The 26483-nt window shown below is 40.4% G+C and overlaps 2 protein-coding genes across 7 annotated transcripts in view; one reads left to right on the top strand and one right to left on the bottom strand.

Annotated features, from left to right (window-relative positions):
• The window catches only part of LOC145440590 (uncharacterized), a 126375-nt gene that overhangs the window by 4571 nt on the left and 95321 nt on the right, over positions 1–26483 (top strand). The window lies entirely within an intron of this gene.
• LOC145440589 (uncharacterized) lies at positions 1408–18585 on the bottom strand. 6 transcript variants are annotated; one of them, XM_080318238.1, is made up of 10 exons: positions 17496–18551; positions 16792–16919; positions 15595–15780; positions 15178–15297; positions 14564–14617; positions 12934–12996; positions 11755–11969; positions 11212–11374; positions 9746–9852; positions 1408–2548 (listed from the first exon to the last, which is right to left on the bottom strand). In XM_080318238.1, exons 2-10 carry the CDS (start codon positions 16838–16840, stop codon positions 2531–2533), a joined length of 975 nt encoding a protein of 324 aa, XP_080174364.1. In that variant the 5' UTR covers positions 16841–16919; positions 17496–18551; the 3' UTR covers positions 1408–2530. The 6 variants fall into 6 exon arrangements, with proteins under 6 accessions (XP_080174364.1, XP_080174363.1, XP_080174365.1 ...); XM_080318237.1 differs by lacking the exon at positions 1408–2548 and adding an exon at positions 2555–6809 and having other exon boundaries at positions 17496–18558; XM_080318239.1 differs by lacking the exons at positions 1408–2548; positions 12934–12996 and adding an exon at positions 2555–6809 and having other exon boundaries at positions 17496–18561.

The raw sequence follows: 26483 nt of genomic DNA, 5'->3' as shown, positions 1-26483 counted from the left end.
TCATTGGAAGATAGGGTTGGAATTAGCAATATGACGTCACGTGACGTAACGAGGTTCACGTTCGTGTTCACACAGAACCTTTCAAAAAGGTTCGCGTTCACACGAACCTGAACCTTTCAGAGGTTCACACCATCCCTAGTAACTATCGCTTTATTCCATACTTGCTCGTGGCTGTTTTCTTTTCCATTCAAAGGTTCTGGAATCGACCATTGTTAAGCTGTAAAGCCAACCCTGCGTCGCCAGAGAGAATATTTACATACCCAACTCTTACTTCAAACCCACGGAAGACACCGGCTAACCCACTGAATGAGGCCACTTTCTTCGTATGCCGTTGAATTTTCATTATTGTAATTCTGTACTCACAGTTTTTGGTATCTTTACAGATAATAAGAAAACAAAGAAGGGAGCAAGTCTAGCCAACACATACTTCAAACCCGTAGAAGACACCGGCTAACACACTTTCTTTACTATTTTACACGCATTTTGGTATAAAAACGTTGTCGTGACATCAAGGTATGTCGATCAATGTGTCTTAAAGTGAACAATTTCTCATATGTTAGTTCATTTATCTTGAACAGTGCCCCAAAACGACGTCGTCGTCGTAGGACCCGTAGTGGGGTGGCCTTCAATGTGACTGTGCCTGTGCCGCGTAAGAAGAGAAGAAATTCCATTAAATTGGAACTAAGATCAGAATCGGTTCGTTTATTATACCTCGTTCGCAGATATTAAGCCCTAACTTATCCCACATTTGACTTTCAGATCACCGTTAATTACGCCGAAGGCGACGTAAAGTCGATAACAATTAATTTATCTCTGTTTTTATTGTTTATGTTGTTATTTTAATAGAAAAATTCGTTTCTCATAACCGAAGCTGGTGTTTCTGAAAACGAGAGTTCAGCATTTTGGTACGAGACAGTACAGCGCGGTATTTCGTGTGACGAGGCAGTACAGCGCGTTATTGCGTGTGACTACAGAAATGGTTGATCTAAAGCCAGGTTCGAGTGCTTCATCTAGTAGGGTAGGCAAGTATCGTGGGCAGAAAAACTGAGTCGGAATGTTCACATCTGAATCTAAACTAATTTCTGGTTTCATGAAAGTGCAAAACGAGCCAAGCTTCATGTACACACGTATATGGGTAGCTATAGGTGTAATTATGATAAAATACATGCACGCCATTTAGATTGTATCTTGTGCTGTTTTGATTCGATAAAATTAATATTTATTATGAACTCCCAAAGTGCACAGATTGCTGTTACAACCAACATAGCCCCAATTTCACGGTGAATTGGGCAATTCTAGCTACATCTGAATAAGGACCCATGCATTCCTTGTTTCTCTCATTCAATGAACTCATTCAGTCACTTCTACAGAAATCACTACCCCATCGCCACACATAGCAGACATATCTTTACTTTCTCTTTTTTGGATTTATTTAAATACGCTGAACCAATAAATACGTAGAATAACCACAATGGCATTCAGTTGATTTCAGCAGTGCCTTTTGATATGTCCCATGATGCTGACTTTTCTCCATCAGCAATATTCACAGCTGGCAGTTATAGCATTCACATCAGCTCCATTGAAGTATGAAGATTTTGAATCCAGGATAGGTAATTCCGAGGCACGCTCCGATAATAACTGACAATCGTAGATGCTTTTACTTCCTATAGATACATATATCTGAAAGATAACTGAACTGGTATTATACATCTTTTGACAGCTTGGTTATTTCTGTACACGTAAAATATGCTGGATACAACGAGTAAAGCAATCTACATCAGGAATATAACCACAAAAAATACATAAGATGACACATAGACAACCTTATTTTACCACGAACAGTCGAAACCACTTATATCTTCGACATGTCGAAATACACAGATAACACAGATATAAACACGAGATATTGGGCTGAAACAAATCCTGAATGTTACGATGATTATTCATTCAAAGCTCCATTCGTATAAAATACTACAAACCCAATACGAATCAAATATATTTTAGAACAGGACGTTTTTCCATAAGCTCCTGCACTAAATCGTCCAGCCTATCCCCCACAATGCAACTGTTTCTAGTGACAACGTAAATATCGCGAGTAGCGCACTCCAGTGTTTATATAGCTCAGTGGGTTGAACCCATTCCACTTCAAATGTTCGTGTGGAAAACCGACCCGATAAATATGTTGCTTCGGAATTGTGTCTAGTTAGTTTTGTTCCAGTTAGGGATTTTGAAAGGTCGTCAGTTTTGTCACGCATTTTGAAATTCCAGTATTTTGTACAAAAGCAGTTTATTGCAGATAAAACTGAAATAGCGAGCACACACATTTGAGAAATATGGCCAAGTCCCAAACAAAGTAAATAATTGCGAAATAGTAAAAAGGCAAGGATTGCGCTACATGTCGCAACACCATATCAGGCAATGAAGCAAGTATAAAAATATATTCAAAATGGTCTCCCGATGTTGGCCTTTGAGCTTGGATTAAGGCTCGTTGCTGGGATGTAGTTGCCGTCTTCACTGTAACAGCAGGTCATCAAAAACACGATCGTTCCTGCAATCAAATATCAACGGTTGGTACTTCACGAAGTTCTACTATTCAGTCGAATAGGATTTTGCCCCCTTTTCACTACTTCAAGTGGCTTTGATTTTAGACTTGCAAAGTTAGTCCTAGAACACTTACTTGTTGACGTACTTGCAAATGTCTATATTTACTTGTACTTTAGTGTGAATTTACCTTGTCTCTTTTACTTAGTACCAGGGATGACTATTTTGACCACCCTTACTTCAAACAGGATTATTTCGACAGATAAGATAAAAGTCTGTTTCAGGCCGGCATTGTCTCGAGTCATTTTCTGTATTCAAGAGTCAAGTCGAGTCATCGGAAAATAGATACTCTAGTGTAGGGTTACCAATTACCATATTTCAGCAACCCAAATTCCGGACACTTTTTAGCGCCCACTAGTGGATTTAAAAATGAGTTATGATGACGTCACTCTAGCAAAGCTTTGCTCATAGAGCAGAGGTATGGTCATGATCCGGTTCAGGAGTATGTGGCTGTGCGTTGTGTAACTGGGACCGAAAGCACATGTTTTCAGCCCCTTCCCGCCCAAATAAGCAATGATTTTGAGCCCACACTATAGGGTAATCGATGAAGCTTATGGGGGGATGGAGGGGGGGTGATATATGAATCTGGTTTCTGTATGCATCTGGTCGTTAAATTATTTGAATGAATTCTGTCGATAATATTGGTCGTTCCGTATATTATTACTACTACTCTCCGCTCACATCATCAGAGTTAGTGGTAGAGCTGGTCGTGGAGGATGATGAGTTCGAAAATATAGGGAGCGTAATTGCACATCGTTAAGTCATGTTCATGTCCTACCGATAAGACCACGGAGCTTTATAAACACCCCACATCCAGTGGTTTCCAACCTTTTATGGTCGCGACTCCATCTCCAATTTGAAAATGTACCGTGGCCCAGATCAAAATTTGACGAGCTGATTACTGAAATAAGTCAGCACCTTTGCCCAGACTGATTCACGGGCTATTTTGGACGCTGATTACGTTCAACATATTCGCAAACCCCAGAATAAAGGCAAGCGAGTCGCTTGAAGCGACCCCCCGTTTTGAACAACTATCTTCGAATAAAGCATTTAAATGGCCTTAACGATCTCTAGAAATATACCGTTCTCCTGTAATTGCGATTGTAATTAGGCTTATTCCAGTAAATAAAGGTTTTTATATTTATATTCTATGGCAGTTTTTGCGAGGGTGGTAGTCTCAATATTAAAATTAATAAATGTGATAGGAAATCGCGCGCAGCGCGAAGAAAAATATCATGCATCAGCATAAATATTCCCAAAACATATTGTTTTCATGCTGATTTACGAAAAAATTATGAGCCTACGTCAAAATTCCGGACATTTGGCATATTTTAGAAATTCCTCCCGGACGCTAGTTTCAACAGTGAAATTCCGGACATGTCCGGGAAATTCCGGACGTATGGCAACCAGACATGGGGTGATTACTTCATGAATGTAATCGATTGCGATTACGATTACTTCAGAATCACGCGATTACGATTACGATTACAGCAAAATCAGGAAGTAGTCGATTACGATTACATTGGAAAAGTAATCACGATTACTCACGATTACATTTGTTTTACTTGTATTAGGACTATAATCTTAAAGGATATATTGGAAGACAATACAAGGATTGCGATGAAAGGGCTCAGTGAGATATCAACTCTCTTCATACATCATGCGTCATTTGCTTATTACGTCATATTATACCAATTGCCCAACTTTATTGGGATGATTTATCGCACCCAACGATTTGCATTATTGCCAGGTCTTTACCTGCCACACCCCAAATTCCCTAATAGGGTGGGGAGCGTGCTCGAAGAGGACTCAAAAGTATTTCGTAAACCAACAGAAATTATAGAGCATTTTCGAGAATTTAATTAATTCTTGAAAATGTTATTCGAGCTTCGCGATTCAAATGTCTGTAGTACAGGGGTCACCAACACGGACCAAATGAGTCGCCCGCGGTCGCTGTAGCAAATAAATATTCAAATGAAAGATTTGAAAGTAGAAGCTGGTTTCATATGAGCATGAGCAGCAGTTGAACAGGGGTCGGCCGACCCCAAGGAACATACGAACGCAGTCGCTCGGGGCATTGCTCGTCTTCGCCCACGCGGCGGCTCAACGGGAATCTATAGTTATTATTCCCGAGTCTCGACGCGGAGATTAGTGCTTTGGCGCGCACTGCAGCAACGCAACTGAGCTCGGAGGAGCTGGTGTGAGTCCCGGCGAGTGGGCGTTTTTTGTTCTTGGTAAGGGGCGGAAACCCGGCCCAGTGCTCTGATTGTCTTACTCTTAAGTGATGAAATCCAACTAGCACGGATAAATGGCGGGATTAAGTGGCAACCCTTCGGTCGTCGCAATAATCAGTACACACTACACAAGAAGTAGTTTTTTGTTTCAAAACGGTTGGTGACCCATGCTCCAGTAGATAAGTGGGCTTGAAATGCATACCTCTCCCGCTCAAGAAAAAACATGCATAGGCTATTTTATGGGAACAGGCATTTCGGAGCCGGTCATTACCGCGCCACGATCCCACAACACACCAAAAGACATATGCAGTTTCAGCCAACACGCAACTTCACGGGATCTGATACCAAAGAAATACCTTGGCCCAAACTTAGGGTACTCGTACATTGTCAATAGCCGCGCTGGGTGGGCGTGACTAATAATAGTGCTGTCCTTCTAATCTGAGCCCACAATGCAAATGCCACCCGGCGCATCCACATTCCACATAGGAATAAAAGTAGTGAAGTTAGCTGGGTTATACGCAGACCAATCCCAGAAGGCCACGTCGCCTTAATTGCCACGCCTATATGACGCCCATTGTCACGCCTACAGGATGCCCATTGCCCCGTCACCTGCCACTGCCACATCGTGTGTATTTATGAGCCTACGTAGGCCTACTGCTCGCCGAGCAGCAACGTTGAAACTGCGTTTAACTAAGCACAATCAAACATCAATACATAAGTTACTTTTTGAAACTATAGGCAGAGCGGTGATCAATATCCTGCTGCGAGGTAGGGGCTTCTGTAGTGTATTGATAACCTGATATACACCACTGGGGTGTTCTTACAATCACACTACAATGTCCATCGCATGTCTGTTTACTATGTGTGGATACTTCTTACGCAATGACGAGCGGAGCTAATACTTCTGACGTAATAATGAGTAGTTGCGTTTGAAAATAAGACGTTTGTGCTATCGCTAACGTGATATATTATCTCATTCTTGTTCACGAATATTCAGTTTATGTCATAGTCCTTGTACAAACAAAAAGTAATCATTCTTTGACAAAGAAATCGATTAAATATGGGAAGTAATCGATTACGATTACTTCGGATTTTTTTCGAATGTAATCGATTGCGATTACGATTACTTCAAAATGCTGTAATCGTCGTAATCGATTACGATTACTAATCGCGATTACCCCATGTCTGATGGCAACCCTACTGTAGTGGTAATCTTTATTACTCTTTTGGACTACTCAATTAAGTCTTGCCTACTCGCACAACTTACTCAAATGATCGTGTTTCAGACTTTAGACCGGGGGTTCTGAACCTTTTTGGACGTGGCCCATTTTCTGGTTTGGGTTCGGTGGCCCACCTCTTATCCTAGACTCATAGTACAGTACTGCATAATGGGTGGTAATCGTCGGCGCCAATATGTCTATTTCTCTAAAAATATGCATACTTTTTTATTACTAACCATATTTAAGCTATATCCACAGGGATAAGAAATCGTACAACGCGCGACGAAAATGTAAAAGTTGAATAAATCTCCTCCAACAACGACAAACGGAATAATTTTGGGCCCCTACGAGCTCTCTCCAATTAGGGGTTTGGGGTGCTGCAGTTACGGCCCTAGTAGACCGTATAACTGCAGTGTCCTTCATCGGAAAATATTCGTGACGACACAATATGGTAGTAGGGAGTGATAGACCTATCATCTGCTACTAGCAGAAAATTGAGGTATATCTTGTAGCTCACAGACAGAGGTGTCAAAGTTGACACCGTTCATACTCTTGCAGAACATCATAAATGCCTACTCCAATACAACAGTGTTGGGATCAAGTCACTACCTTTGAGTCACGAGTCATTGCACATTTGTACTAGAGTCAAGTCAAGTCACTCGAATATTGGAGGTGACTCGAGTCGAGTCAAGTCAAGTCAAGTTGCCTTTTTGAAGTACGAGGGATGCTTACGTTATTGCATTTTGCAAGCTGTCTGGAATACAGATTGAGTGGTCATAGATTCTGGACCTATGAACGAACACAGAGTTAAACATAAACGCAAGAAGGCGCTTTATTGCTCACATTTACGTAGAAATGCTTAACAACGTAAGTAATTGCATAGCCTCGGATTATTGTTACCAGCGAAAATAGAGAATAGAAAAATGAATTGATAAGATGCAATACATTACCCATTTACAAATTGATACAATTCCAGCCTGCGTCAATGGTTGAGCACTAGGCCTATATAAACCATATTGGAATTCAATTTCAATAAAAAAAAGAGGTTTGGTTTAGGTAAGAACAGAGAACAGAAATAGACATTTTGCTATTAAATTACTTTGCTACTTGTTTACGAGAGCGTAAGCTGTGAGCTTCGATCCATTCATTTGTGAGAGAACAATGGATGATCAGTAAAACGCACGATCATTGAATGATTGGTCGCTCTCATGGGTTACACCAGCGTGTCACGTACAATCCGAACATATGCAAGATACAATTACTGTTATCAACATCGATTGCTTGATGACTCGAAATTGACTCGTGAATTTTGCTCGGAGTCACGAGTCAATCCACATTTCTGATACGCCACTGAGTCAAGTCAAGTCATTTTAGCAAAGTGACTCGAGTCAAGTCATACGAAAAAGGTGACTCGAGTCAAGTCATGTCAAGTAGCGATTTCCAAGTATGTGAAAAGAAAGTATTCTAGGCCTAGTTTTGCCAAAAAGAACGAAATTGTTAAGTAGAGATACTAGTTTATAGTAATAACCACTACAGTAACAAGTTTAGGTGGACAAAACCTACTTCAGTACTCTGCAAAAGTACAAGTATCGTCATGTCCAAGTATTAGATGCATACCTGTTCAAAGAAATGCTCCCAAGTTATCAAAAAGCAAGCTCATCTGGATGCCATATCTTGTTATGTTGGTTGAATATATTGAGTTCGACACGGTGCTAAGTCACAAGCAGGGCTTCGGAGCAGCCGTAAATTTGCATTGCTCCAGCTCCGGCTCCGGAGCTTTCTTCTATCATACATCAGCTCCGGCTCCAGCTCCGGAGCAGCATTATTACCACTGCTCCGGCTCCAGCTCCGGCTCTGAAAACTATCGAACGTGTCTGTCTATATCAGGGGGAGCAACCCGCTGCCTGTGGGCCATATGTGGCCCGCGAGAAGGCTTTGAGTAGCCGCGAGCTAATTTCCCATTATATTATCGAAATTGAATTGCTCAGATTGTGAACTCGCTAGGCCAACCAAAAATATGATTAGTCTGGCCGCGGCACTTGGGATGTTGATGACTGGTTAAAATATCAGTTTCGACGCATTGGCAGATCCAGGGTCCAGTCACATTTTTAGTAAATCGTCGTCTATTACAATAAACTAAAAAACCACTTTACTCCGTGCCACAGCATTAAAATTCTGATGCGACGTTTTAACACTGGCACTGTACTCATTGCCACTAGGCCATACAGCTCAATTCAATCTTCAAATGTGCGATTATTATTCAACTGTAACTGTAGTAAGGGCAAAATGCGCGGATATAACGACGTGATGAATAGAAATTCGATTTGTACCAAATGGCCTATGGTTTGACGTTCCATATTGGTACACTCGTTACTAGTCCATCCGGTGTCGATCAAGTTTATCGGAATAATATTTTCCCGTTGAAATGAATCGAATAATCGAAATAAACACTGTGTCATGCACATTGCGCCATGTCAATAACGAATTAAACTATGCAGTATGCACATTGCACATTTACAAGTTTACGAAACAGATGATTACAATATTGGAAATCGCGTATAAAATCAGTAGTTTGTCTCCAACATAGAATACCATGGGGTTTTGGCCTACTCTTCTGTCATTCCCTATTTAAGCTCGAAAATCCTTACTGGAGTGAATGACAATGATGCGCAGTAATGAATTGCAATTAGCATGCATAATTGCATACTCAATAACACTGTCCACTTTCGCGGCCCGACTAAAGAACTATCACGAAAAAACGAGTATTTGCTCATCCGATTCCTAGCATCGTTGAGATGGAATTTCTCGGCTCGTGCTCGTCATATCGACATGTGCAACGAAATCACGTTTTTATCATCTCTCCCATTTCGCGTAATACATAGTGATCATTATTTTCGAACCGTATACAATTGGCTGACAAGGTTGTGCTGATGATGAAATTGCAGGAATGCCGAATACCCACAATATTCACAGGCATATGTCGCATACCGAGGTTCGGCAATCATGTATGAAAATTGAACTTTGAATGTACGACTGCTACTATTAAATCCCCAGGAACATGGTTAGCGCCAAAGAGGAAAAGATTTCGCGAAGGTTTGCTGTTGAATTCGGTGAACTCGGCAGATATGGTTGTTGCATATATAATAGCATCTCATGAAATACGTCGGAGCCGGAGCTACCCCTCAAATAACTGGCTCCAGCTCCGGCTCCGGCTGAATTTTATAAAGAGCTCCGGCTCCGGCTCCAGCTCCGGTAAAATGCACGGCTCCGGGGCTCCGGCTCCGGGCTCCGGCTCCGGCTCCAAAGCCCTGGTCACAAGTCAATGTGACTTTGATAGTTTTGACTCAAGTCAAGTCGAGTCATTTTCAACCCACTGCCGAATTCAGTCCAAGTCAAGTCAAGTCCGAGTCGCAATGTCATTGTGTTTACTGTTCATTACCGAGTTCAAAACGTGTTACACTCACTCTTTGAAACTCTCTGATGATACAGCATTCATAATATACTGTAGTTATTTTTCTCTCTTTCTGGGCCTATGTTTCAAGTACGGGTCCTGATACAAGGCACTTGACTCAATCAAATCGCTTTCCATTTTCAAGAAAATGACTCGAGTCAAGTCGAGTTATCGCAAAATTGCGACTCGAGAGAGCACAACCCTGAACAACAGAACGGTCCATCAAAAGCAATTTTTACCTTTTTGTGCCGGCGTTCTAGGGAATGAGGAATTGACTTCAAGACGTCAACGGTCGCGGTTTCAAACTCGCGCTCGGTCACTTCGCTGTGGCACTTCCTGCATGTTACTGCAACGACGACAATACCAACATTAGGCTTGTTCCAATGTTTTTTCACAAAAGTTTACTGGCTAGATGACAAAATTGTTAGGCTGTCAAATCCCTGCACGGTGCACACCAACTTTTGGTCCGTTCCGATCAGCAAAAGGGACTGTAGAAAAAACTACATTGACATATTTTACACTTTACATCAAATTTGGTCTGTTCCAGCCCATGGAAGCGAATTTATTAGAGTACAAATATTTTTTCAAACTTCACTCACTAGCCCGCGACATTTTCCCTTCGTCTAACAATTAACAGTGTAAGAAATTTTACTCAATTCCAACCCGCAAAAGTGATCGAAGAAGCATAGGCAAATGATTACACTGGTCAACACACATTGGTGCTAAGAAAGTTTCATCGGTTTTAGGGTATTTGCATGTCGCTGAATTTAAAAATGACATTGGTTTTATAAAATTGGCTCTATTTTTGAGATATTCCAGATTTTAGTTGGAAAAAATGCTAAAAATACGAAATTTGAAGTAGGTAAAATTTTGAACAACCTTGCTGTTCACACCTTATTTACCGTTCTCTTGCAGGTAGAAGTGGAAGTTGGCTAACAACGTAGCCACTTTAAGTAGGACGTGGGAGTAGGCAAAATCTACTTGAGTGCTCTGATCGCTTCCGATTTTGAATACAATTACAAAGCCGACTAATAAAAAATGATATTGCTGGTCTCACCAAAAAATAAAATAGTAACATATTGTCAAACGGTGTTAACTGGGGCAATTATTTTTAGTCCTTGAAATATTTTTCACAAAAAATTTAATATTTTTGAAATTTTTTGACAAAATTTTGACATATGAAGAACTCAGTGAAGATATGCAATATCGTATGAGTATTCGAAATTTACTCGAGTACCACCTGGAGATACTTTCCTTCAATGCAGCTTGTAGAAATTTTGACAATTTTTTTTACCTTAACGCTACAATTTGGACTTTTTTCAGGCATGCCAAAAAGGAATCGCCCTAGTGACAGCACAAGAAAACTCAGCTAGCCAGTAGAATTTGGAAAAAAGTTCTTCTTGAGTGACCGCGATCAACATAGACCTGCTCACTTACAAAACTCATGCCCCTTGCTTTGAACATAAAATTCTCATCAGGCCTGTTCGAAAATAACTTTTTGTTTTAAATTTGACCGACTACTCCATCAGATTGTAAGGTTGTCTGAAAATACGCTGCACATCAAATTTGGTTAATTTTAACCAGCAGAAGATAAGCTATCGGAGTAAAAAATTAGTATTTGCGGTAGGAAATTCATCCATTATTTATTATTGAATTGCCCACCGCAAATACTATTTTTCAAATTTTGAACAGCTCTCCTACTCACACAACAGAAGTCTCCAGATCAACGTGTGGTCTTTGAGACGTTTCTTGCCTTGTTGCCCATCTTTCGAATACTGAGCCAGTAGCGATTTGGTCGCAAGTTTTTTCAGTATCCCCCGAATCGTTCCCTTCACCGTTTTTTCGGCAATGAACGACAAATACCTTACCTGGAAAATGAAGCAATCCAGGAAATATTGAACCAAAAATAGAGGGGCGGTGACAGAGAACTAAAATTGCTACGCAAGAGACTTTCTGACAAATTCTAGTTCTAAGTTTTTTCAGCAACATTTTAACTTGTTCAGTTGGTAAGTATCAGAATAAATGGAAGATATTGCAAAGGGTTAAGAAGCAGTGATGCGTGACACCGATACCACAGAGATAGCTCGAGCGGAATGGTCGTTAGCCAGAGTTCGACTAGAAAATTTTCCGTTGGGTAATTCATAAGACTCGGAAATTGAATTAAATTCTGAAATACAACAAAAATTCCACAATTGTATGCTTGTTTCAAGATGAGGGTCTTCCGTATCAATTCACATCAGCTACTCACTGCAGTATTGAGTACGCCTTTCTGATGAAGTTTCGCTTCTACGCCTCTCAATTCATCCACACTTGTCGCAGGATTCTCGATCAAGTCTTCAAATATCCGCGTGCTCGACTGCGCTTCCCTAGGCTTTCCGACTCGCATCGACTTGATGGAAAGTGCGTGGTCCTCTTGCTTTTCAGAAAGGGTCTTGAGGCCGGCTAAAATTTTCTTCGAGATCTCTGAACGACAACGACAGTTCTAACATCACATTGAAGATAGTTTGGTATTATTTTTGTCCGTGGTCGAGTAGAAGGTACATACAACTTTCCACGTCTTTCATGCTACCGTACTGTCATAATGACTGATATTAGACTCAAAGCCTGTTATTCTTTTCAGAATGGAATCATTCAGGCAGGTTTAGGAACTTGATATAATAAATAGGGATAGTACGACCCCCTGAAAGGTTCAGGTTCGTATGACGCGAACCTTTTTCAAAGGTTTTTTGTGAACGCGATCGTGAACCTTATGACGTCATGTGACATCATATTGCTAATTCCAACCCTACATGTCGGTGAAGTGATATAAAAATATACACGTACACCTTAACTGTAGAGGCCAGACCGGACAATATATTTGGAGTCTGAGTGTTGCAACATTGATATTGAGCAGCGTGTGAAACGGGTTTCTATACTTGCTACTGACATTACCCCATAAAAAGTTATGCAGTGGCCAACACTATATTCACACAGATTTGGCTGTTATGAGACAATAAACATTCAAAAGATGGATCCCGTATTCATGCTGGCTTTTTTATGTTAGTCAACAACGTATTCTTCATGTCAATTTCAATGATTAGTGGAAAACTTGTAACAAAGCCAGTCAAGAGTTTGAGATTGGCAAGGTGTATACTCGTTAAGCGTTGATTTTTCTATATGCAGCTGACGCCTTGCATAGAGTGGTCTGAAGTTCAAATGCAAAGAATTTAAACCAAAGATATAATAATGACGTCATAAATTGTACAATATGAAAAAGGTTCACAGTACAGAACCTACCTAGCTTTGCTTGTGAACGTGAGCCTCTATATTTCCTAGCTTCACACACAGAACGCGAACATTCACATCATGCCTACTATTTCACAAAAACGAGTTCAAGGACAAAGTTTGTAAAAATCATGCCACTTCCTACAAAAAACACGAAACATACCGTTATTCACACAGCCTGGCTTGCGGGATTCACTGATGCTGCGCTTTTCAAGCAAAGAGCTACCTACAATGTACAGACTCAAATTAGTAGGGCAAGTTCTTGCGACTCTTTCTCACAGCTTCCAGCCGCTTCATAAATACTTGGAAGTTATGTAGCGTGCTGCTTTAAGCTGTTTGGAGGAATCTTATATTGCAACTTTCTTCATTTTTTTCATGCAACCTTTTGAAACCTTTTATTTTTCATGAAACTTTTTGCGACTTTTTTCGATTTTTCATGCAACTAACTTTTTACTGAAAACATTTGGCACTGTATGTAAATAGATAGCTTGATTATATCACCGTCGTTTATATTTGAGGCCGAAAATTATATTATGCCTGGGTGAATTTTTCAGGCTATTGATTTTTTGTAGTCGCCAACACCGAGTTTTGCTACAGTGGCTTTTGCCTTGGATACAGATCGATTCGACTATATCATACCCTAACAATTTCAAGGAACTTGTCCACAATTGCAAGTTTTTTCTGTGACTTTTGTGAAAAATAAATGCAACTTTCCACACATTTGACTGCAACAAAAACTTGCCCTTTTAGTGAATACAGTGGTTATCAATTTTTCAGCTAACCGATAAACGTTCAAAACCAAATAAAAAAAATATAATCGAGACAAGTATGACACTCAAAAACAAAGAATTGCAACTTAAATTTGACGAGAAAATTGGTTTTAATGCGTTTTGATAATAAAGCTGTGACACATGGTATTATTCATTGTTCTGCAAGACAATGCCCAGTGGAAAACCACCAACTCAATTTTCGCTAATCTATTGAAGGAAATGCGCCGTTGCTGTATGCTAGTTGGCATTATAATTACAGCCCGACTGATATCGGCATTTCAATCGATAGCAATAACATCGAAAACTAGCGAGTTCACCGATATATTCAGCTGATATTCAAAAGACACAGGAAGCTAGCTCAAGGTGCATTTGCAAAACTTCATAGCACTTCTATGAGATTCTGTGACTCCCTAATACCATGCAATGACATTGTGAATACTGGCAATTTTTTTTTTTACTTCTAATGACCAATAATTCTTTCAAAGTGAGATAGACTCGATATGATCGGCGAACCAGTTATCTGACGGGCTCAGGGGCTCTAATTATGTTGAATGTCGCTTTTTCATCTGAAGTCATTGTCAAAGTATTTTTTTAATCACCTTTATCGAAACATGTGTGTCATTGGCTTCGTGGGCAGACTTCAGTGCAACAAGTTTTCAATGACAAACATTTGTGCTTCAAAACCAGTTTTATTTTGAGACCGGTTAAATTTTTGCAAATGAGCATGGAATTCAAATGTTTGGAGAACAGGCTGTCGAGAACCACTGATTTAATAGTTCTTAATTCTACAAAACATGTAAACAGGACATAGGACGTGTTTTATTTTTGTCCTTGATGTTTTTTGCGGCATATACACCGACTCATGATACACATAGACACGATCTGTGCATATGCATACCATCAGTGCATGATGTGCATATGCCGCTGGACAAGGAAGTGCAGATATCGCCTATACGGCTTTCTAAGCCATGCACCAACCACCACCACAACAAGGAAGGAATAGTAGGACGTTTTTGAACGAACCTTTTGATATCTTCTCCTCTTGGTGCTTGACAGGACGTCTTGGTGTTGAGGTGACTGATGAAAATGCAAAGACTGACATTGAATGATTTTGCTGCATTAAAACCACTAGGACTGAGCACAATGATTCGAGTATTCAAATCTGAATTGAGTGTTGATTCCATTGATTCGAGTCGAGTAGTAGAAGACCATTTTCCAAGTACTGAAATTATGCGTTCCTTGCAACTATGAGTTAATCCATCAACGAGAATTATAGTTTCGATACTATCTTCCACTGTGGAAGCCTTGAAACCTTGATTGGTCATGTCGTAGCATACGAAACATGCAGTACAAAACGACACACATCGGTGGAAATGACATATCTAAGAAGCCGTGATTACGCCACAGTATTGTCACAAAGTGCAATGAAATAGGTATAGTCAAATAAAGTCAAATAAAACCAAATTATTTTTAATGTGATGTAGAACTGGATTATTTGTTTGAAATTTCTACGTCATTCATAGTGTTTTAACGTCATAACGAGTGACACTTGGATACTTGACTCTAAGCCTAATACTCGATTCAGAATCAACTCACTCAGGTCTCGATTACGCCAGCCTTAACAACAGCAAACAAACCTGCTGGCTTTTCCACGATTTGAATTGGTCTACGTTGCTTTGGAGCGGAGACGGGGAGTGATGATCGAGAATATACTGAGGTAATAGATGGACCAGCTTCACTGCCGCAAGCGTAATCATCTACGTGAAATGAAAGTCGGGAAGACAGTCACACTATCTGTGAAGCTATGGACCTGAGGTCGCCAGTAACAAGTACTTCTACTTTTTCAGAGTACTCAAGTAGATATTGCATAGTTGGACTACTCAAGTGGTTATGATTTTCGGCTGCCTCCATTTCTACTACAGTTCTGTCAGATTAGAATTAAAATTAGAACATAGAAACAAGTAACAAATCAGACAAATGCCATTTCGCTCTAAATATCTACTTGTCCACATCTCGTATAGAGCCCTAGAACCATCCAACTGAGTTCAGCAAACCTGTCGAATCGAGATCTGAAAATTCAGCATCTACTGTAGAATTTCTCGGTCTCCGTGTCGGCTCTGTATCGGAAATCTCAAGAACGACTTCAGGTAGCCGAGGCCGTTTCAGCGTAGCATGATCCGATGTATCTGCGGCTTGCTTGCGTTTCAGTTGCAAAGGTTCTTCGCTGAAGTCATTATTCTCTGCATTGAAATGTTTAAAAGCAACCAGACCAGACAAACTACTGGATATTCAAAATGCGCAATTAGACCAAGACCGTCTAGAAAATAACAAAGGGAGCGATTAGGGCGGAAACGTACGAAAGGGGCGACAGGGGGCGAAAATGTTAGAATTTTCATTCATATATATTTAATTACAGTCTGGCATCCGACACAATAAAAAACATGGAAACGGGGTTAATCTAAAACTGCCGCAAAAGTTGACTTAAAAAAGTCAACCCAAAAGTTGACTTAAAAAAGTTGAACTTTAATATTTTTGGTCAATTTACCAGCGATCAGAATTAGCTGTATAAATGTCCTGTCCAATGTCCTCTTTCTCGGTTACGAATATATGAGTGGCGATTAGTCGAAAAAGGTTGGGAACAATTGATCCAGAACGACCTTTAGAAATCCGCAACTAACAAACTATAACACAACTAATTAGGTTCCATCCCGAAGCAACTCGCTCATTTTTCATTTTCCGTAATTTGGATAAGCTTTCCACATGAACATCAAAAGATGATGAAATATTGGAGATAGAATCATCGTTGCACTTTACCATCAGTTCAAGTTTGAAATATAAGTGGTTTTGGCCCTAAACCCACCGCAATGACTACGCCACTGTTCGTGGTAATGACTTTAAGCTAGCAATGGCTAAAAGAGCATCACACAACAGAACACGATTCATCCCAAACGATGACACATGTTTTTCAGTTGTTCTAAAGCTTATTTGTTTTAATGTGCAACTAGAACTACTCACTCTTCAAAATCTGTGACCAGATCTGGAACTATTAAAAAAAAAAAACATTAGTTAGTTGACCATTAATCAACTAGATTGGCAGTTTGTACATGTCTGACCATGATCTAAAATTTGTAGAACGAAACCAACACAAAAGATAGATTTCAGTATATTCGGGCTGCCTCTGGTATTTGTTGAAGCGAAAGGAAACTGAATAGGGAACCTAAGTTATTCATAAAAATACCACTAACACTAACCCGCGGGAGCATTTTCCAGCTCAGAATCAGAATACTTTCTTTTTCGCATGCATACGGTTCAAAATCACCATCATCTGTGCATGCACACTCAGCTTTCTCATGCACCAGAACTGCCGTGGCATATGTGTCTGAAAAGTCAAACACTGGAGATGATCTATACATGATGCTACGGTTATAAAAAAATAACTTGTCTTCAAATTCTACTAGCTAGTTGATAAAATTGTTAGGTTTTCTGAAAAGAAAAAATGCTGCATAAAAACTTTGGCTCAATTTTGGCCGTAGAAGCAAAGTTATTGGAATGGAAAATTTTTGATTTATAAAAAAATAGTAGACTATTTACATAAGGTAATACTATCATTAACTTACTACCATCAATACAAACTCTGCAAATCGTTATTTGGCCTTCTATGGTTGGAATTGACAACCTAACAATTCCATGAGGTAGCCAGTAGGCTACATGCATAATTATTCTTTTATGTATTTTCTAAGATAAATCTAAAATTTTCAACTCTTACTTATAGTTATGCTTTCACAGGTTGGAATTGAGCCAAATTTGATGTGCGGTGTATTTTTTAGCCAACCTAAGTTACCTAACAATTATATCAAGTAGGCTAGTCTGTAAACTTTGAAAAAAATGATTCTTGAACAGCCCTAATGCATATAACATATTGTGTACATTATATTATAAGCTATTAACCACCTACCAGTTGCATATAATAGTCGAATTTCATATTTCTTCCACGTGATCACACTTGGCACTACATGCTTCAAAGCATAGCGTACGGCTTTATTCGCACCTGGCCAATAACAGCATGTCTACCATTCAAGGCGAGACGTTGCATTTCTTTCCAAATAATTACTGTAGCCATGAAACATGCTGAATTGCTGGTTGAGCAACAAATCGCCCTAAGCCCCTAACCCTTCTTGACTGTTATTGTAAACATTGTCAAGACTTGAGGTCTGATGAGTTCGAACTTGCGCCAGAAAACTAGCATTAGAAATTAGAATCTTACATGGCGAAAGGCTGAATGTACAACATAAATTTGATTTGTTGGTTTTGTGTCTGTTTTTTTTTCAAGTGGCTTGGGTCAGACTTGTACAGACTACCAATTTAGTTCATTGACAGTCAACTACTACTGTATTCAAGTAGTTCTAGTAACCAGTTTCAGAAATTGTTTGGTTCTGGTTCTAGTTGTGCATCGAATTTGCATAGTTAGAAGAATCCAGTAGTTTGTACATGTCTGGCAGGGGAATAGTAAAATTATGGTGTCGCAGGACAGTGGTTATCCACCTCAACGACCTCACAGACTGGCCTGTATGGAATCGGTGTCCTGTGCTCACACTATGTTCTATTTTTTAATTATTTTTTATTAAATTACTTTAACTTGGAAAATCATCGCTGCTCACCTGATATATCAGGCAAAAAGGCCAGCGATTCCAATCGGGCAGACTGGTCAAACACCAAAACAAATGTTGCGGACACGTGAGCCTTCAGAGATCAAAATTAATCCTAAATTTAATCACTACAAATGCATGCAACTCAAATTTAACAACGGAAACTTCATTTAATGCTGCCTTAAATATTTATGCGTGGTAGGCCTACTATATAAGTTCCAGTGGTTCTCAATCTTTTTGTCTTCACGGACCCCTTTGGACCGTCATGAACTCCAGCGAACCCCCCCCCTAGTTTTAGTTCAAATTTTGCTCTATTATCTGTATTATCCGCAAATTCAAAGTGGTCAGTATTTTCACTAGCCACCGTCCTGTATGGAATCGGTGTCCTGTGCTCACACTGTTCCATTTTTCATTAAATTACGTCAACTTGGAGAATCATCGCTGCTCACCTGTTACATCAGGCAAAACGTACAGAGATTCCGCAGTAGGGGCCACCGTGAATACTTTTTTATTCAAATCCAAGATTTGCTGCAGTTATTTCGCTCCCAGCGGTTGGAATTGATCCAAATTTGGTGTGCATTGTGTTTCTAGACAGACTAACAATTTCATGGGGGTAAACAGAAGAATTTGAAAAAAAAAATGTTCATTTTTTATATAGGCTAATCCAAAACCTTCTTCTCCTATAGCAGTGTGGCTACACGCTGGAATTGAACCAAAGTTGGTGTGCAGGTTTTTTTTTCAACCCAACAATTTTATCAATTAACCGGTGAAATTGAGAAAAAGTTATTTTTTAACAGAATTACTACACACTTGAAAAGCTTTGCTCACAAATGTGAGTGAAGCATTGCAAATGCATGGTGAAAGTTTAAGTCTCCACGGGCCACGGTCGTATTTAGTAACTTTTAAATACTTCCTCGCTGGTCCCATAAACGTGCAGCATGCCTCTCATTTACATCGACTGGTATATGCCCAGGTGGGTGTCTGATCACAAAGACTACTCAAAGTCGTTGACACCTTCCTATCTTTTCATTGTATCGCAGTCTTGTGGGGCCCTGTGGATATAAAGCTGTATCAGCTGTATCAGCTGTATCAGCTGTATCAGCTGTATCACCCTGTGGATATAAAGCTGTATCAGCTGTATCAGCTGTATCAGCTGTATCAGCTGTATCAGCTGTATCACCCTGTGGATATAAAGCTGTATCAGCTGTATCAGCTGTATCACCCTGTGGATATAAAGCTGTATCAGCTGTATCAGCTGTATCACCCTGTGGATATAAAGCTGTATCAGCTGTATCAGCTGTATCACCCTGTGGATATAAAGCTGTATCAGCTGGATCAGTTGTATCACCCTGTATCACCCTGTATCAGCTGTATCACGTCTATACTATGTCTGGGATGCGCGAATAGTCTAGTAGTCTATCACACATTTAGTGAGTCAGCTCTTCTTGCGTAAACGCGCGAAGCAAGAGAAATTTATATATTTCATGATTGAGTCGGTCAATATATGATCGCGAATTGCATATAGATTGCTATCAAGTTTTTTCCTCTCTCTACTCACGTAATCTGATTTAGGCTACCGACCGGTAGAGCTGAGTGAGTGTGTTTGAAAAGGTATAAGGACCCCTCGTATAATAATTAATTAAACATCTCCGGGTTTATACCCGTTGGCAGGAACGAAAAAGCACTTCGTCAGGCTCCCCAAAAAAACTTGAGTCTTGGGCTCCTAGGGTCATAAACAGAGGGGATCATGATCAGTAACGAAGTACTTCTACTTTTTCGAAGTACTCAAGTAGTTTTCCTCTACTTCTGCCACTTACTCAAGTAGATCTGATTTTCGCTACTTCTACTTCGTAATATTTTGTGATTTACTTACTTATTTTTCGCTATTTTCAGTTTGTCAAGTAGAAGTAGTTCAATCCTCGAAGCAGGAAGATAGCCTGAGCAATTTCGGGCTGTTTCACAGAGTATCAACATTTAATTTTCATAAAAGTTGAGTAAAGCCCAGAATTTTCGTCGCGCTTCGCGCGCAGTGTGTCAGGATTGTCCAGTATAATTTCACGATATTATCGGTGAATATAATTTAGGTAGCGGCTTGGCGTGGTTCCGCTCACACCACATTGTCGCCCTTCGCCCATATGAAATAGTTCATCACAGTATATATGGCTCATCATAACGTTTTGGGGGGTTTGGGATGCGATGCGGCAGTTGTATACGGCCCTACTTATAGCAAGGCAACAAGAGGATTTGTGCGATGATGAAGTATAGACCAAGATTCACTCACTCAACAATGATCACTCATATAACACCTGGCCATCATGTTCGAACAGATATCACAAGTATCTAGTATCATATCTAGACTGCTTTCAAACCTGCATTTAAATTTGATAATCCCAACTACTCCTGTGTGTCTGTGTACCCACATCCGCCTCTAGACCCAGATATTTACGATACTGTTTTTTCTCATAAAAGAAGTAAGTTTCATGAACGAAAATAACGTAACCCCGGAACGAAATTGCAATCAATATCTATTTAACTAAAAATTGCCATTTTCTTTCTTTTTCGCCGACTGCGGCCTGGTTTCGATCCAGCATTTTTATTTGGAACCGTGATGCGTAGCTTTCCGTCGGCAGAAACTTGCAAGTTAGTATCAGCAGGCAAAATTGCTTCCCCAAGAAACCTTGCAAATACCATTTCTTTTTCCTTGTCCGATTTTTTGTCCCATTCATATAAATGGAATTCATATTTTCGAAATTTCCCCTTCAGTCGGTAAATCCCTTGATTATAAAATGCTCTTTGTACATCCAAATACATTGTCGTGACCATTTCATGAAGCAGATCAACCAATTTTGTCAGTTTACATTTTTGCCATTGCGTCTGTACCTTTATCATGAAATTCACTGTTTCGCAATTATTGTTCGTATACAGTCCTTCAGAGTACGAATGCCGATTTAATATTTTATTCGGCCCCCAAACCTTCTCACGAGCCTTCGCGAGAAATGTAGTATCCAAGTACGACAGTATCTGTGGACAGTTTTCCTTGCAGTATACTTTTAATGCGTCTTCTGCTGACGAGTAGGATGCAAGGGTAGGCGACTTCATCAATTGCAAAATTTCATCAATTATGAATCTCCGAGTGTTGTCATTTGCCCCGACCTTGATCAATTGATCAGCAATATTTTTTTTTATGTGATTGTAACATAAAATGTGAGTAGCCCCGGGCAGACCATCTAATAATCCACTATACATTGCCCTCTCGTCGTCGGTTCCTATTGTTAGATTATCTGCAGGTGGAAATGCTTTTTGCAGCTGACTAGCGAAGATGGAAAATGACGACCGGCATGATTTCGTGTGAAGGAATATCGGACCCAGAAATACGGGAGAATTACCGGCCGTATCTCTTTTTATTATGCTCAAATTTTTAAACACCATGACAGTGGCGTATATTTTCCCAAGATTATAGGTTTTATCAACAGATAACGGAGTATCCCCTGTAAAACAAAATCTTTTAACATCTGAAATTTGTTCCGGTATGTAAAGAGTAGCGCAGAATGGTTCATCTTTGTCTATAGCGCATGATTGTACATAAGGATGGTTACTTATCATGCTTAGGACTTGCTGATAGTCGTCGGATACCTGACTGCATGTTCTGGCATTTTTGATAGGAAATTCTTTCGCCTTTTGTATTCTCTTCTGGTCTCGTATCTGTTGCTGATTACGTGGCAGTTGAGTTTTAAGATCGGGATCTGTCATTAGCATGGTGTATGCTTTTTTCGGAGCAATAAATTTTGTCAGTCGCTTTATTTCTGATAGCAGTAGTGTTGAGCTCTTGACATACATTCCGGCAGAAGCAGATGTCGCATTGCCGTGTGGGGCATGTCCAGCAAAGATACCCCTGTATTCATACAATACGATGTTGCTAGAGTCCGATTTCAACCATGTAATCTTCCTCTGATATGTGCGATTAACTTTGCTTTTACAATGGTACACACACATCTCGCAAACGATATACTTAGATGCATCGTTAAATTCAGGCACCTCAACACGAATGAACGACTCCCCTCTCCTAATTCGCTTACAAAATTTGCCATCGAGTTTGTATGCGATTTTTAAATGGCCGCTGTTGACGCTTTTCATGTAATATATACTGTATCTATGATGCCCGCACCAAGCTCCACAATCATCGGTGAAGGTATATTGTAGGCCGTTTTCCTTCCTACTGTTATTGGTATCCTTTTTCACGACAAAATATGCATTTTCTTTCGGTCCTCGCGGAACTTCTGTCAGAGGTTTATCGCTCCGTTTTCGTGACAGCTCCTCGAAAACCCTCCGCTGTGGAAGAAATGAACCATGCGGAAGTGGACTGCCATGTTCTATGACCTTCACTTTTTCATTGCAAAGACTATCTGAACTGGATTCCTCTGCTTGTAATTTCATGCGCTTTTGCTCTTTTTCTTCATCATTCGAATCATTTTCATCATCATTTACCAAACTTTCAACGTCATTTGGACTGTCATGTTCTATTATTGTTGCCTTTTTATTGCAAAGCCTATCTGGACTGGATTTCTGTTCCTGGAATTCCATAGGCTTTTGCTTTTTTTCTTTGTCAATCGAATCATTTTCATCATGTGTCAAACTTTCAACGTCATTTGGACTGTCATGTTCTATTATTTTGACTTTCTCATCGCTAAGTCTATCTGGAGTGCATTCCTCTACTTCCGTTGTTTCGCTTGTTGGCATCGCGACCTTCCCCGTGTCCACATAGCTGTCAATATGCAGTATATCTTCCTTCACAGAATTGGTAGCTTTCGGCTTGCGTTGAAGCAAATTAAAGTGATTGAAGACCACCGATTTATCATGCTCACTTTCGTGGGTTGAAGTCCACAAAATTTCAACCCGAGCGCGCGCCTTGCTCACTCCTCTACCGACTACTTTCCTTGTGTAAGCCACACTTTGAACATCATGGATTCCCTGACTGGGCATGTAAGAGAATATTGGAGCATTTATTGCAGCGCTTGCGGCATACATGTGGGTAATTCCGGAATATCTGCTAATCCCGTAGGCCGACTCAAGTACTTTTGCGTATGAGGGTGTGACAAACCTCCAATCATCCAATACTTCGAGATAATGACGTTTTTCGTCAACATCATAGTTTTTTTTATATTTCAACATCTCCAGTGTCGTCGCAAGTCGAAGCAGCAAATGGTTATCTTCATTTCCATATAGCCCTAGAGAGAGCGCGCGGTAGAAACAATTTCCATCTGGCTTTGCCGCTCTCGGAGAATAATCGTTCAGAACAGCCGAACAAAGCTTGGATAAGATATTCACGGATGTGCGATCTTCGGTGCCAACCAAATTTTCAGAAGATGAGAACGGAGGAACGAGAGAAACATCGTGGACTTGCAACAATTTTTCCTCACGTGTGGCCAACTGCCGAATACACATGCCTTCAAGTGACAGTTTTTGTATGCGATTTAACGCCTTTTTGGCATCATAGTCGTTGCTGATAAAGCTGCAAGGACGGCAATAAAAATATAGATCGCTCCACTGTTTATTCGAAAATGTTTTGTGGCAGATGTTGAGACATGCAGCGTGTGTCCATTTGCCACATTCATCACATTGAATGCAAGGACTATTCGTGGTTTCCAAAGTACAGGCGGTGCACGGATATTCTGACATCTAGCCGGAATCAAAGAAATTTCGTTACTTTACATTAAAAGCTCTGCTTACGAATAATTCTGCAGCTAATAAATAAACGTTGGTTTTATTATTGACTAACACATGTGCGATTCCGTGGATGCACTCAGGGCACTGCCTATCAATAGACAATAGACATACATTTTTTTTGTGGTGTATTGAACTGATAAAATTGCTAATAAACCAATGATGATGATACATTACCGGGCCAATACGTGGCTTCTGACGTGTGCGACTGTAGGTATAGTACAGAGGTCTGCAATCGGCAACCTTTGGTATACAATGCATTATGTCAAAATATTACGAACTGGCGAGTGTAAGACATAAACCAGACACAGCTTTGTTGTGCACCGATTTCTTAGGTCACAGACAAATCGTAACGAGTTCTCACATCCACAGCAGAAAAATCGCATAACAAATTCGCATAACAACTCCACAATTTTAACAGACACGGATTTTCAGATGTTTTGCCATGCAGCCCACATGAATTTGCATTCGATACAAATACACACATCGCCTGAAAGTTATGACGCAACTCGCGTCTTTAATGTATTTTATCTCGATTTTACTTCCTTTTAATAGAACAAAACCAATTTTGCCTTTTCCAAGTCAGATCGCCTTGTTACAAATAATATCCTTGACTATATGGAATTCTACCCTACAACGCTTACATATACGCTATTCGATACAGTCGAATATTGCAATTATCACATGTCATGGCCTGGAAAGCGATTCGACCACCGGTTCAATTCTTTTCAAGGTAGCCTATCTCATGACGGACAGTTTCATCAATCACTATATCCGATTAATTCTAGCAGGGCTGATGTGGCATGTTGTAAACTTCGAAAAACCTAAATTGCAAGCAAGCATCGATAACCTGGTTCACACAAAACACCGATGCAATAGGCTTCCTCAATCACATTATATTTTGGCCGGAGATACGAATCTTGCAAAAACAGAGGCTGACGCTACTACCATGTTACAATTTGAGAAACGATATCTCACTAGGCGTCAATGCCATCGCCTCACGTTTAAATCTATAGGACCGCCTTACCCTTAATCTGAGGTATAGGCCTACCTATACCCTACCGCTCTACTATACGTAGCTAACTTCTTTAAGCGTACCCCGAGAACTCACCGACTATGATCCAATGGCAGTCTGGCGCACGTGTTCGAGAATTCATTACTCCCTTATAGGAAGCCACGAGTCCATCGCACCAGAATAGCCTATGCATCGTGTAGTCATCATTTAAAACCTGCGTTACCATTCATGAAAATAAGTTATAATCAAGCTTGTTGGCACGTAGGCCTATACCGTGATGTATGGAATGTGCACTGTGCAGTGATGTATTCATATACTAATAATTGATAGACAAAGTTCCCAGACGAGGAGCTCTCTTCATGACATACCAATCAAATTACCGCCCCCTCCTTCTGGTGCACTAGTATCATAATATTGTCGTCATGACGTAAGTCCAGGGCCGTAACGGCACTTCGTCACCCCCCCCCCAAAGTTGGTCTTGGGCCTCTCATAGGGTGATATACCGAACTTCTGGGGGGCTTCGCCGGTAATTGAATATATATTGTTATCAATTTTTATCCTCTCTCTACCCACGTAATCAGATTTATCGGTAGAGCTGAGTGAGGTGTGTTTGAAATGGTAGGACCCCTCAATAATAATTGAACATCTTCGGGCGTATACCCGCGTTCGCAGGAACGAAGCAGCACTTGGCCAGGCCCCCAATAAAACTAGGGTCTAGTACTCCCATAGAGTGATAAAAACGACCCCACCCCATCACGTTGTTCGCATTTGTCACGAAATAATTAGGGCAACAGTTTAGCGCGAAGCGCGAAAATTTTCGATAATTCATGATAAAATCGGTCAATAACATCGGGAATTGCATATATATTGCTATCAAATTCTTGTCCTCTATGTTCAGTTGTTCACGTTATCAGATTTACCAGTAGAGCTGAATGAGGTGGCTTGGAAACTGTAGGGCCCGTAAATGATAATTGAACATATTCGGGCGGGCGGACCCGTTCGTATGACTTCGTTTCATGATGTCCTTTCGTGACCTCGTGTCTGCTATATCAAAATATATAGAATCGCCCAAACGTAGGCTACTAAAGTGAAAGACGCACACGATTTCAAATTGGTATATCTTCACTGGCATATAATTTTTCCCTGTGGAATGGTATTTGTCTTCTGAGGTACAGATTGCCAAGGCAGGAATATTCAGCGCTAATTCGCGAAATAATTTTGGGCCGCCTTCGAGCTCGCCCCCCCAATTGGGGGGTTTGAGGTGAGGCAGTTACGGTCCTGCGTAAGTCCTACACTATGTTAATTAGATAGCACTAGACTAGGCGCGTCTAGACTATATGAGCGTCCAGATACTACACCTCTACCTAATATACACTCCTACAGTCACAGACGTCCAGGCCCACGTAGGCCCACGAGTGCATACACGGCTCTTTGCCCTCTTGTTTCAAGAAATCGAAAGTGTCATCGGAGGACGCCCAAGTGTGCTCTTTTTCGTACCTCAAAATATGGTAACTCTAGGCTAGACACCAACAAATATTTATTCGCAACAGAGTTTCTCGCA

The sequence above is a fragment of the Botryllus schlosseri genome, chromosome 6 (genome assembly GCF_051294905.1).
Source record: "Botryllus schlosseri isolate E-star chromosome 6, Bs_hap1, whole genome shotgun sequence".
In the NCBI taxonomy this organism is placed as follows: domain Eukaryota; kingdom Metazoa; phylum Chordata; class Ascidiacea; order Stolidobranchia; family Styelidae; genus Botryllus; species Botryllus schlosseri.
This window is presented reverse-complemented; position numbering and strand designations above follow the sequence as displayed.